This window comes from Anas acuta, chromosome 1 (assembly GCF_963932015.1).
Source record: "Anas acuta chromosome 1, bAnaAcu1.1, whole genome shotgun sequence".
Classification (NCBI taxonomy): Eukaryota; Metazoa; Chordata; class Aves; order Anseriformes; family Anatidae; genus Anas; species Anas acuta.
In genome coordinates this window covers 189,009,836-189,024,099 of record NC_088979.1, presented here as the reverse complement: position 1 = coordinate 189,024,099, position 14,264 = coordinate 189,009,836, and the positions used below count along the sequence as shown (strand labels likewise).

The 14,264-nt window shown below is 42.3% G+C and overlaps 1 protein-coding gene across 6 annotated transcripts in view; it reads right to left on the bottom strand.

Annotated features, from left to right (window-relative positions):
• The window catches only part of CELSR1 (cadherin EGF LAG seven-pass G-type receptor 1), a 160,450-nt gene that overhangs the window by 23,941 nt on the left and 122,245 nt on the right, over positions 1-14,264 (bottom strand). For 4 of the 6 annotated variants that reach the window (XM_068669710.1, XM_068669712.1, XM_068669714.1 and 1 more), the window contains exons 14-22: positions 13,901-14,021; positions 12,494-12,677; positions 11,589-11,690; positions 9,731-9,825; positions 8,742-8,951; positions 5,965-6,148; positions 3,544-3,687; positions 2,191-2,392; positions 1,697-1,864 (exon numbers count right to left, since the gene is read on the bottom strand). In XM_068669710.1, the coding sequence (XP_068525811.1) occupies positions 1,697-1,864; positions 2,191-2,392; positions 3,544-3,687; positions 5,965-6,148; positions 8,742-8,951; positions 9,731-9,825; positions 11,589-11,690; positions 12,494-12,677; positions 13,901-14,021 (1,410 nt within the window). The remainder of the gene's footprint in view (positions 1-1,696; positions 1,865-2,190; positions 2,393-3,543; positions 3,688-5,964; positions 6,149-8,741; positions 8,952-9,730; positions 9,826-11,588; positions 11,691-12,493; positions 12,678-13,900; positions 14,022-14,264) is intronic. The other 2 variants (XM_068669716.1, XM_068669711.1) reach the window with 1 other exon arrangement.

Genomic DNA, 14,264 nt, shown 5'->3' with positions numbered 1-14,264 from the left:
CTTAAAAAACAACAAAAAAAAACAACTTCTATTATGTTTAAAAGCGCTTTATAATTGTGGCTGTAAGAAATCACAGACAACAATGCCACTGAAGTTGCCAGCAAATAGCGAATGGATGAATCATGTTTGAGCTAATGAGTTCTTCAAGCCTATACGATGTTTAAAAATTTATGAAAAAGGACTTGCCATTCCCTCATAATTGGCAGAATCATCTATACCTACAAGCAAATAGCACATCAAGAAATTGCTTATCTAACCTTTGTCCTGATATCATCTCAGACTACTTTACATGCAGGCAAGTGGAGTAGTTTATTATTGCTAAGATAATAGATTTCTGTTGCCTCTTCAATCCTTTTAATGATATAATCTTAAGCGTTTGACTAGGAGGCAAACATTTCCTAGGCTAGTGTGCTCTTTTATTTCCAGCACAGGATATTGACTTTTAATGGATTTTTCCATAGATTTACTAGAGTTTTGGGGTCATTAGGACGTGAGTAACAGCTCTTCCTCCTAGCATGGGCTGATAATATCATCTTCTCACTATATACCTGGTTTTATGATTATACATGTAATATTTAAAATATTATTAAAACTTGACTTGCAGAACATGTAGCTACGTCTGGACACACTTTCTTTTGTTTTATCCACACTCCTGAAATATCTCCAACAGGACTATGCTGCTTCCACAATCCCATAAACTCAACAAAACACACATGAGAATATACAATTCTTCACCTTTTGTAGATCTTCAAGAACTATATGTCTGTATTTTTAACTTTACTAAATACAAGAGACCTAAATGAACTATTTTTGAATATTTCATCTCCTCACTCACACTTCCCTCCTAGAGTCAAACACCCTCTGCTTATGCTTGCTGTCCAGTATCAAGACTGCTTTCTAACAACAGCAAGACGTCTAAGGTCCCAAAGAAGGTATTTTCTTTCCCTCCAGTTTTCACTAACATAAATAAAAACAAATACTTAATGGTTGATGGAAGGAAAGGTAAGTTGCTTATCAGCGTCACTTTCTTTGGGTTGACTTTTGATTCAAAAATGATCTTTCAGATTTCTAACCTTTAATCTTATCATTTTATCTGCAAAACCTCAGTTCTTTTTACCAATTTGAAGACTCATTTGTTTGTTTTAATATTTTTTGCACTGGCCCCGGCTGAGGCATCAAGGGTGGGTGCCTGTTTGCCTTGCACTCTGTCCATAGTCACTAGGGTTTGATAGAAGAAGCAGCCCATATATGAGCTGAATCCTGTTCTGGAGATGACCTCTTAAGAGGAGGGCATGGGGAAGTTAGAGTCCTGACTTAAGAACCTCAGTTAAGTCATGAATCCTGGCACTGGAGCTAGACTACATTGAAGCTAGGTACACATTTGTGGGCAAAAAGAGTGAGCAAACGTATGAAGATTGTGAGATTTATTATTGCTGGGTGAAAACAAACCCTAGAAAGACATGATGGCACTGCGTCTGTTAGAAACCACATGGCTAGCCATTTCTTTGAAGAGTTATGGTGATTATTTTTCTCAGGTTGATGGGAAGGGAGTACTTGGCTCCATTCCACCAGGAACTGGTTGCCAGTTGAATAAACTAAGTGAAAAAGGTTTTCCTCCAGAATTATCCTCCTAGCCAGGACTTTTCTGCTACTGAGACAGTTGCCTTGCACAGCCTTAGAGAAAGCAGAGACATACGTGATGGAGTGATTCCAGAAGACACAGACAGGCTTCGTTCTCTCCTCCGTTTCCAGCATGGCATACTCCACTATGATGGGCTTTTCCACCAGATTGGGAGGAAGCTCCCTGTCACTGTGAATGGCTGTGCTCACTACGGGTGTATTGATAATAGGGCGGTTTGGTAATCTGCAGAAGGAGAAAAGTCACAAAAATGAGCTAAACGTTAAGATGCAAAGAACAGATTTCGTAGGTTCTGCAAATAAAAGATTTCCAGTTGCTTCAGCTCAGACAGAGAGGTAGTTGCACTATCAGCCTTCCACATAGCTGTGTTTCCAAGGCCTGTTGGCTCTACTGTTGCAGTTGGGCTCCTACAAGGTGCCAGAGGAGGACAAGAGACAGCACTGCAGTGAGAACTGCAGCACAGATGACATTTGGTTCATATAAAAGCAGCTCTGACTTCCCTGCATGTTCAGAATAAGGCTGCACAATTCACAAACAGGTTTAAAGCTCACCTCAAGCTCCTTCGGTCAGGATCATAATTTTCTGGCAGGAGATGTCCTAGGGACCGGTAGATAATGACCATGGCAACAGTATGATGGCTTGAGTCATCTGGGTGTCGCTTCCTTCTCTTTGCAAATGTGCTCTCAGGGCTTAGTGCATCACTGTTCACCTTGGAGGATAATTTTTGATTTGAAGGCTTCATTGTAGGTACTGCTATGGAATTAACACAAATATTAAATTCCTTCCACACAACATCAAAGCTATCACTGAAATTGGTAATTTTGCTTTGCAAAGATTCAGAAATATTCCTGTTGCTATAACGCTAAGTTTAAAGCACTGACCATGCTCCTAATGTCACATTCTGTATTTTAATAAAATTTTAACACATTTCATGGTTATAAAACTAAATCAAATAGCCATTGAACCGTGAATAACCATTTTGCCTGACTACAAAATAAGCCATTTCTAAGCTAGAAGATCCGTAAGTACATAAATAATCTGTGCATGATTTAGGGAGAACATTGAAACAACATCCATGACATTATATTGCACATATTTATGGCAGAACTAACGATAGTTACAAATACAATAGGTCACAGAGGATTGCTGTGTGCTAATTCTTTCGTATAATGAGCATCCAGTTTTGGCAAGAATCTCTTAAAATTCACATTCCTTTTTTTGTTACAGAAAGGATACGCCATGCAAGCAGGTGCCTCATTTCTGAGGAAGAAGACGTACAGATGTACAAGTTCACTCATTATCGTGTGTTATTTGCAAAAATGTTAATATTTCCCTATTCCAAGGATATTCAGCCACAATACTTGTATAATTACTGCAGAATTACTCTCTCTTGTCCCTTGTCCAAGATGCTGTAGTTTCCTCTCAACCATCTCCAGGTACTTCAGAGGCATGGCAGGTACCCCATGGACTCCACAATGTCTCCCTGCCCTACTCAGGACCTTTTTATTCGCTTTCAGGCTGTGACGGTGCAGCTCTGCTCCCAGCTGGGGATCCCCCACCTCCCACGCCCCCTCCCTCCATCTCTGCAGGGACCAGGGAAGGTGGCCGCGGGGGGAACGTCTTGGTGGGAACGGAGGCAGAGCATTTCTCTTGCCTCGACACGGCGGTTTGAGGGGCCGCCAGCGGGACCCGACAGACGAGTACAGCCAGTCACGCAGCCCCCCACGCTCCCCTCGCCGCCAGCAGGCAAAATGCCTCAGAGGTATGCACAGCTGCTCTGGCCCTAAATAATGTTCGCTTGTGCAGGCGATCGCCCCGCTCTCACCCCAGTGCCACCAGGATCAACCACGCGTCCTTGGGAGCTGGTTGAAGTTGCCACCCAAATGTCAGCAGAAGGATTTTACCTTTCCGGTCTGAAGGTCTGAACAGCGTATCTGGGAAGATAACAGATGATTCCAGATCTTTGGGATAATCTTCCTTAATCTCATGAAATCGTGGTATTCTAGCTCCCGTAAAATTAGACTTGTCAAAGATGTCAACAGCAATAACTGAAGGAAAAAAAAAAAAGTTTGACATAAAACTCACTTTAATTCTTTCAAATGTAATATTGCAACAAAACGGAACATGACTGAAAGGGTAAAATATTTGCACAACACAGAGAAGGGATTTAAACACCACAATATAGAGTCAAATTTCTCTCAATTAATGCTTTGAATGACAACGAAAAGTCTGTGTGTCACCACTGATAAACTTATAAAATCACTAATTTATACGGATTGTGTAGGCAAATGAAAGGCATGTGCAGCCCAGTATTTCATACTAGGAAAACAGTACTGCAAACATTGGAAATAAAAGTGGTATGTTCCAATATCAGACTTGCTTCTGCGGGGAAGGCCAAATCTGCTGCTTCAGGAATATACTTTTTCTACATCTGCTTATCTGATTTTGCAGTTTAAAGAAAACAGCCTGGATTTTACCTGCAAATACTCCTTAGTCCTCTAGCTCCCTTTCCTCTACGCTAACAGTTATTCTCTGGCTCACCTCATCAGCTCTGGCTGCTGTCTAACTGCCAAAATATTTAAATGCGGCTGAGTTGGCTTGAACTTTCCCATTTATGAAAAGTCACCGAGTGCCAATTTAGATGTTATAATAAAAGTGAGAAGCTGGAAGTCCTGGGGGTAACCCTACACCAATAGCTGTGATCCATAGCAAGTTCCTATATGAAGAAATATCCAAGTTAAGATCTGCAAATTCCCATTCCTTTCCTAGTCTCTAAATAACTCCCAGATGAGCCATTAGGAAACTCCATTAACACCATGTTCACCTGGAAAAACTGTTCAAACGAAAACAGAACCCTTTCAGTGCAGGGTTGCCTCATCCCTCCCAAGCTCATGACTTTTTACACAGGAAGAGCTGGTCAAAGAAATCAGGGTTTACAACCTGCAAGAAATTCTGGGGTTTGTTTTCATCTCAGTTCAGTTAAAACACTGAACACATGTTTTTCTGAATGTGAAGATAAAACCATTTTGATTCTGATACTCCTAAATGAAAAGGAAATCTTTTGCTTTGGTTTATCAAAGAGAATCAAAGTATTTGAGTTTGGCTCAGTTCAACAACAATCCTTCTCCCCTGGAGTCGATGCAGGACTTTATAATAAACTTTGTAGTTTGACTGCCTCATGCCTCTGCTTTCCTCTGGAAGCTGGGATACACTGACTCCCATGCTGAGCTCTGCCCATGTGTGGACACGAAGCCCTCAGGACAAGGTTTGTAGGCAAAGGTGAATTCGCTTCCTATACCAACTGGTGTAGTTGGGAAAATCAGGCAAGCTTTTGGTCGTTCTTCAGGTCTGAAAACACAAGTTGAGGTTGATAATAATTCAGACCACCTGTGAAAGAAAAACAGAACTGCAGAGCCATAGAAATGCTGCTTGGGAGCGACCTCTGAAGGTCATCCAGCCCAGCCTCTCGGAGCAGAGCAGTCACCAACACCCGACCAGCTCAGACTGTTGGTGCCTGGGGAGAAAATGGAATACAGAGGGAACAGGAGAAGGGGAAAGAGGCAGACCAGGCTGTGATTGCTGTGTTTGACTTGCAGATGTACTGTGGGGACATCTGTGAAGTATGTTACAGCTCTGAAAGTGCAGGTACTGCTATTAGGGGAGGCATTTACTGTGATCGGTAGGGAAAGAGTCTTGGTATGTCTGATGTTTACTTCTCAGTTGAGACCCATTGATGATTTATTGGACCCCAAGGATTTTGCTCTGGTGATGGGTTTTGCAAGGCTGGGAGGGGTGTTTGAAAGCTTGGATGGATGATTATGAGAAAATATCTTTCAGCACAGGAACTTCCTACAGAGCGTGAGTTTGTGGATAGGTTTCAGGTTGGTAATGTATGTGAAAATCAGAGGTATATGATCAATAGCAGATTTTCGTTTGTTTGTTTTTGCAGAGTAGTAATTCTTCAGGAGGTGGTGGGATGATTCTCAGAAACACACGACCCAGTACGTTCAACTGTAGCAGGTGGTCTCAAAAGGCATCACCTTTACTTACAAACTTCGTCCACCCTATTGTCTGGAAACCATTGTGCCAGGCAGAGTAGTGGCACAGCCCAAATGGAAAGCAGATGAGACATCTCCCAGAAAGCCCCCACGGCAACTGAGAGGTATGGATCAAGGCTCAATTGACTTGAAACGAATGCACTGATTAAATCAGAAAGTTCAACGTTTTTGTTTCTCAGTGGGTACTATTAAAAATAGTTAGTACGTCTGTCTAGAACACTTTTAAAGCACTAATACAAAACAGGCATTTTCAACACAGACACTTACTCATGTTAGTGGCAACGATGACAAAAGGTCTCATGTAGGTTTTCTTCATGTTCTGGGCCACGTTGTTGAAATAATCCTCGTAGTGTCTCAGCAGGTGAGCTGTGCCACCCTCTGTTCGCTGAATGTGTTCCCACTGCTCCTTATTGCTGGGATCCAGTAGGGCACTGCCCACTTTGATGATGTTCTGAGAAGCAAAGGACTAACGTAAATTATGAGGCAAAGAAAGCTCTGGATTCTGAGTAAGGAATATTGAAAATGATTGGCGTTACTGCCCCAGGTGAGTGTATAATGAAATATTTTAATGTAGGTATGTTTTTCTTGCTCTTGACCATGTCCAAGTGGCTTCTAAAGATCTCCAAGGAGGAGACCCCACAGCCTCTCTGGGCAGCCTGTGCCATGCTCAGTCACCCACACAGCACAGAAGTGCTGCCTGATGTTTATACAGAACCTCCTGTGTTCCACATTGTGCCGATTGTCTCAGAGAGATGAGAGACAAGAAAAGCAGAGTGCTTGGTATGTACACTACAGAACTCACCTAGGGAATTGAAAATAATGGGATGTTAAAACCAAAAAAAAAAAAAAAAAAAAAAAGCCACTGATAGAAGTACTGCTCCCTCTTCTATTTTTTTTTTCTAATTTATTGACCTGATTCTTGGATAATTATGTGAATTTCCATGAAGAATAACGAAAGAAAATATTAACTTGCATTTACACATAAGACAAATTATGTTGTTCTCCCCATGTATTTACGTTTCTCCCCCATGTTTAGGTTTTCTTACAAACGCCTTTAATAAGGAGGTCCTAGATGAGGACTTGCTGCTTCTGCTCTTTGTTATGAGAATATTCAAAGGAACCCTAAAGAAGAATGGAAGAACAAGACAACAAGAACCCCCAAAATAGTGTTAAATGGCTTAAATGGGAAAGGTACAGGGTTTAAATGGGAAAGGAGCAGGTGTTAATCTTGGTATACATATGGACTACATTGTTGTGCTAAAATCCAATTCCTAACTAACGTAAAATTGTAATAAATGATGATAGAATTAATCACCTCAAGCTCTACAGTAGCAGAGGGAAGTATCTGGATATACATAACCCTTCATTTAGAAGCAGACAGGGAAAGTGCTGTATTCCCTAAGTATTCCCTGAAGCTCCAAGCTTGTATTTGGGATAAAAAAGGCTGCCTTTATCTAGGATGAGAAGCACTACATGGTTCCCCAGGAACGAGGAGACACATGCTGTACTTGGTACCAGGTCTCCTCACTGCTTGTGAATGTTATTTATGTTTTTTGGGTCTGTTATATTTTTCAGGCTTCTTCCAAAGACTATTAAAAAAATCCCTTTTCTCATGAGCATTACTGATTAGTTTTCAAATTCTTGACCTACCCTAAAAATATTTAGGGAGTTTTTGAAAACATCATCCGTATGCATTTTAGTGCCAAGTGCAGAGAATAATAAATTAAAGCAGGATCCTTTTTTACTTTTGTTCTTATTTTTTCTTAAGAAAGCATGTTAAAAGCTCAGTTCCTTCTCAAGATCTGAATAGGGGAGTTCATTCACCCTGGAGCCAACAGTTTGTCAGCAAACGGTCTCCTTATGGAAGGAAACATGGAATCTTTAAACCTGGTTTATCTAAGATGATAAATGTTTTCGAAGTTCTTCATTGTCTGTTGACTGCAAAGCCCAAGACACCAAGGAATTTTCTTAGTCATGTTCCCATCTACTCCCACCTCACGGGGAGGTGGTGCAGCTCCCTGACTTCCTGGTGCATCCTGGTTCTGCACAAGGTCTCTGAGTTCACCCTAACACCTGCCTGAGCTGGCTGGTCCCACTGGAGCCCCTGGAGTGGTGAGCTAGGTGTAGCACGCCTTTGGAGGGAGCCAGCCCACCTCTGGCCGGCACAAAGACTGGTCTTAGCCCAAGGAGGGATGCTCCAGCATCCCTACGTTGGCATAATTCCAGCTTGGGCTCTGTATTGTGCCACGGTTGGGCTCTTGGGAGCAGCATTGCCAAATGTGGGCAGCAATATCCCATAGTGCATGCAGGAGTGATGGGAGCTCTGCCTGGCCAGACATCTCACCTGGTCACAAAAAAACCCACAACTTCCTCCATGTCTGACATTTTTCCACCACAACTACAGGTTCCCCCTGTCAAAGAGGGTGCTACAGCTTGTTCTCTACACCTCACCAGGACCTTGGTAATAACTGGGTCTTTCATGAAGGTACTGACTAGCAGAAGCCCTCTGGCATGCATTTCCAATATTTGCATGTGCCTGTATCACTTAAAATTTCACTATAGTTTGGAGTCTCTTTCAGCGTACCAACTGCTTAACAGATATGATTCGAGTGTTTCCAAAGTTGAATTGTAAAAACCCTCAGTCAGTAGCTGGCTCAGATTTCACTACATATTTAAATGAAAATGATCAAATTAGGCAGGTTTTCCAACAAAATTAAATACAGTAGACAAAACCAGGACTATCCAGGAAGCGTACATCAACTTGATTAGTTTTTAATTTGAGGAATTTTACTTTTGGATGTTAATATGATGCAATTTATTGTAACAGTGCTTTCTACAGATGATCTGCTTTCTTCACACATGATGCATAACCAACTTCCCACTCTAAACTGAGAAGACTGACTCATTTGTGAGACAGGTTAGAGCAATTACATAACGTTCACTCCTTCTTGGTCTAAGACGAATTCAATTATCAGTTTTCAATTCTCACACAACTTTTCAGGGGAACTGTAAAGGCTAAGCACAGTGCATACTATCGCTCTTACCTCATTGAATTCCACATCCCTCGTGGCCGCCAGGTCAAACCCTTGCTGCTGGCTCTCATACTTTAGGACCCGGATCATCATCTGGTAAGCTGTCCTCACATCATTGCCGTACAAGCTGTGGGTGTATTTGGTGGCGTTCTGCAACACTCTCACAATCCGTATGGTTTTGTCTCCATCCAGCTTGGTCTCATTGCGGTGTAACTTCTCATTCTGAACCAGAGACAAGAATGAAGGAAAAAAAACAACGTGTGATTTATGTATGTATGTATGTATTTATTTATTTACACTCTAGTTACAGAGACATTCTTCATTTAGGGAACTTCAACACTTATAAGTGTCATCTGATCCAAATGGTGCTTGTCTTGAGGAAGGGTAGATAGGACAGCTCAATGGAAAATGTAACTCAAGAGCCAGAAAAGCACAAGGGTCCAGATGGGAAATGAGAGGGCCAAGGATTTGGTCAAAGGATGGAGTTTGGGGACTTCAAACTGGAGTCTGACTGATGATCATTTATAAAATAAAGGCAGAAACTATAGGATGTCTTATGGAGTGTAAATATTAAAAACATGTTTATTAGTGCTGAGAAAAATTAAGCAACAGGTGAGCAACTAGAAACAAGGTAAAACAAGAAAATAAAGAAATGTCTTTTTAAATTCAAAGAAAAATTACAATGGATCACCAGAAAAAAAAAATGATTATTGTGCTGGATTATTATCTATGTAAATCAACGCTGTTCATATGAAGTCAACGACAACATGACAATTCATATCAAATAGGGATTTGGACTACACTGTCAGTAGTCACTGGATGCTACAGTGCGCACCTCAAAATATGGTTACGGGGTTATCAAGTGTAAATATATCCTTTCCAGAGTTCACTAGATTGGAGAAACAGTAGATTTCATTGTGTTCTGGGTGTGTTCATTATATGCAAACACTGCTGGGTCCTGACAGGCTCTGGAGGACTAAACACAAGAAAACACAGCTTACCATGATTTTAAGATCCACAAAAGTGTTGGTGGTACAGTTGAAAAGCTCGGGAGGCAGCCAGCCTTTCTCAATGTTACAGTGGCGAACGGCATTTCCTGAAGGAGACAATACATGAATAGTAAATAACATCCTGAATTGCTCTGGATAAACCTTCATAGATTTCTGTTTTCAAATTTCTTAGCGATATACACATACTTCCCTTCCCAAACTGGCATTCCTTCCTGAGAAAAGTCAAAAGTTAGACAAGCTTCAGATCCACCCAACCACTCTCAGCCACCCTGCCCCAATGTTCTCTAACAAATTCACCAATTTATTTATATCAAACATGAGAACGACTGTGCATTTTCTAAATATTTATGAAAACATAACCCTGCTCAGATTTCTGTGCAATAGCCTGTATAGGAAGACCACCCCGATAAATGCTATTTTCATGTCAAAACATGCTGGTGCCTTCACACACAGCGCACAGTAGACACTTCAGCCAACACAAATAATTTCCTTTTGCCACTTGTGAGTGGTTTGTGAGCAGCCTGCTGTTTAACCTACTATGTTTTACAATTTGTCAAATCATTTTAAAAGGTGATTCTTGGCTGTGAATCCTTCACAATGAATCGCAAGTTATCAAATTCAAAACTAACATTGTGCTAGTTAACTTTGGATACACATTGCATGTGTCTAAGCAATATAATTACTAATATCTAAATAACAGAACTATAACTGATAGAACAATATCTAACTATATTATTTCTTTCCCATGAATATACATTTAAGCCTCAAGTTCCTAGTTGAATATTCATTATTATAAAGCTGACTTTCTTTGAATTCACTGTAAAACATGTTCTGTAAAATTCACTTAAAATGTGCATCCTAAGAGCATCCTTGACTGCTATTTGCCAGAAGAGACACTGGCGTCAACCACAAGAACAGTGCGCATTTAGTGAGAAAGCTTATTTTAATTCAACTTTAAGGTGTTTAGCAATGCAAATATTGTCTAATTAAAAAAAAAAAAAAAGTGTGGGGAGAATTTTACATCTTAAAATCTTCAGAAGTGGAACTTGGGTGACCATGACTCTTCTGAACTCCTGCATCCTCCCTGGTAATATTTGGAAAAGTTACACAGTCATTTGTAATCCATTGAACCTGAAGAGTGCAGGTAAGAGTTACTGGGTCTAGAAATTAGACAGAATTTTGTTTCTGACAGAAGAGCCTTAGGAAAAGATTGTGAACACTTGTTTTCAAAAATCTGCTTTGGTTTTCTGTAAGATAAATGTTTTCAGGGACATGCATGAAAAAACAAATTGCTATTCATTCACAGTACAAAATGACACAGCTCATATGCTCGGTAAAATACGTCTTTCAGGCATGTGAATTATGGCTTGCAGAAAAGATATTTGGCAGAAAAATGCAACCTCTGCTGTACCTCTTAGCACTGCTAGCCTGCAATGCCAATAAAGTGATCACCATGCAAACATTTTTCATCACTTTATCTTTGCCCAGAGGAGCTGTGTTGCTGGAGATGATGTGTAAGTCACTAGAAACTGAAAATTACATTGGTAAGAAGTGGTTGAACAACAGTAACCAGAATATTGGACTGTGCTTTTCTGAAAATACTGATACAGAATTTCTGTTCTTTGTGTGTGTTTACCTGCTGCACTTTTTTATTTATATTTTGGATATTTCAGATGTATTTTAACAGTTCTTGAGTTTCAGCTAAAGCTTTGTCCTTGTGACATGCATAAGCTATGTGGTAATCTCTAGACTCAATGAATTAACACCATTCCCTATGCACACATTTTTTGCTGTTTCCCCTGTGCCCACATGTAGATAAAGTAGTTAATGTTTTACCCAGGGAACTTACCCACTGATCCCTTAGGACACGGCACTGCAGCTGGCTGGCCAAACTTGGTCTGTGGCCACCAAATACCAGCCTCGAAAGCTTTGGGACACCCATTATAAATTACTGAAAGCAGAAGAAGAAATGATGCAATTTTTCTGAGAAGATCAAATCACAGAGGAACAACTAGAAGGTATTCCAGACTGCCAAAAGGACCTTCCAACCTTTCCCAAGCCCCAACAGGATGCTTGCTCTTTGCAGCGCTTCCCAAGCTTTAGCCCATCACCCGCTCCTTGTTCAGCAGCACAGTTGGACAGGTACAGAGGAGACCTCAGGGTGATTATGGGGCTCTGCATCTTGGTTCTGCATCTCTCTGCCTGATCCTTTATTGTGGGAACACATTTCCCTGTCATTTCACCCACACGCTGCGGTGAGATGACTGCTGCAGCAGCTTTGTGCTGATTGCAGGTGGAGGGTGGGCGGGTGAGAGGACAGGCAGGACAGGCACGGCAGGGAAGAAAGGCAGCTGGAGTGTGGCACAGGACGTGAGGGCTCTCACCCATCTCATCAGCTGTGGCACAGCCACATTATTCTGTACTGGCAGATGAAGTCAGGCTTCTTGCAAAATTGGGAGTAGGGTGCTTTGCTGTTTCCCTCTAAGCTAGCTATATTTCCACTTGATGGAAATAAAGAAATATGAACTATTTTTTTCTTTTTCCCCAGCCCCTGTGAGTCATACTGGCACAAATTTAGGAGAAGGGGTGCAGATTTAGGCTACTGCACTCCCGTTGCCCTGCTAGAGCCACCCCACTGGCCTCACAGACACCCCAGCAGGCAGCAGCACACCCAGCACTGTGCTCCCCACATCTCCCCACTGCCCTCAGCTCCAATCCTGCAGCCCCAGCCTGGCACTGCTGGACGGGGTGTACCTTCACAGCCCTTCAGGGTGACTTCGGCAAAGGGGTTGTCGCAGCGGTTGCACTGCCGCCCTATGACTCCGGGTTTGCAGGGACACTGCCCTGTCTCCATGTCACAGGTGCGTGTGTGGGAGCCCGAGGGGAAGCAGTCGCAGGGATAGCAGGTGTCGCTGCTCTGTGGCCGGTAGTAATTCGCCTAGAGAAGCAGAAAAGGACAGACGACGAGGTATTTTACTTGTATCCCAAATATAAGCATTTGCTCGTGTTTCTGAAATGCAGGTCTAGCAGCACGTGCATCATAAAAGGGCTCATTGAGCCAAGCACAGGATAATGATGGTGTTGCAATTAACAGAAAACATAACGTTTGACCATTCTTTCTGTTAGCCCATAGTTATCTCACTGTGTTGGGCAGACTGAGCACAGCAGGGGTTGCTGGGCTGCCCAGACCCAGGGCACATGCTGCTGATTGCAGTGGGGGCGCAGGGCCCACATCTCTCATTATGTACTTGCTGCTTGTGCCCAGCGAACACATTCTTGAAGGATCTGCAGTTTTCTCTGCTTTGCAGTTCGACTCCTGCCTAGCATGGAGAAACCAGGAAGAAAACTTGTGCTGTCCATTTATGTCGCATGTACAGGGCAGGGAGAAATCAATGATCGTGTATTCAAATTGCATCTGCAACTGCTTTTGATCTGAGGAGTTACACGATTACACGAGACAATGGTGCTGGCACCCTGCTGACTCGATTTAACGCAACAGTTGCTGTGTGTCCTGCTGGCATTTAGGAAAGAAGTGCTGGGCCAGATTCGCTGCTGCCAGTTCAAATAGGCAGGACTCCTCTGAGGTCATGCAAATCTATTGTAAAACCTATTGTGGACAGCCCATTGTAAAACCTCCAGGAGGGAGGCGCCTCCCTTCCCCACTCTCCGCTCCGTCCCCATATGTCTGCAAAAAGCCTTGAGAGAGCAGTCCCTGAGGAAAGCGTTCAACCTCTCATTTTATTCAACTCTTCCAAGCTGCGAGGTCTTTGCTGACCTACTGCAGACGACAGCTTCACCCAGCCAGCCCAAGCTGCTGGCCGGAGATCACTTGCTTGTGACACAAAACCCACCACCAGCATTCCTCTCCGCCCAGGTCTGATCTCCCCCAGTAAATCAGGCTGCACTTCAGAGAGAGATCAGAGCCAGGCTTTCCTTCTCTCCGTTTTGCTTTACAAAGGCAAATAAGATAAGGGCTGCACAGTATGATTTGGTGAAGGGCAGTGCCAGCAAAATGTTTTAGGTAAACATTAACTGTGGTGTGCACATATAGGATACAAAGCACAGCTCTGTATACTTTGTCTGGGTTGCTGCAGTTATTAGTGATGTAGTTACTTTTTAAGCTAAAGAATTTTTTACTTCAGACTGCTGCTTTTTGCTTACCTTGCAGTGGCATTCCCCATTGGTCTTATTGCAATCAGGATCAAACCCTTTACTCGTCTCACAATTACACGGGCCGCAGATAGGATTTCCCCACCAGCCTCTGGGACAAGGCAAGTCAATCCTATAAAAGAAAATCACATCCAGAGAAAGTTCTTTTAAGATTCCTCTTAAAAGGTGGGAAAAAAGAGCTTTGGGCCAAATCTGCACTCAACTCCACCAGCTTATAGGGTGCAACGTACCTCACTGCAGCAGCCAACACTTTATATATGTGTGTGTGTGTGTTCACTGTAATAAAGATAAAGAATATCAGTTCTACAAAAGCCTAGCGGGAATACTTCTCTAAAAGTTTTCAGGACCAGCTCCT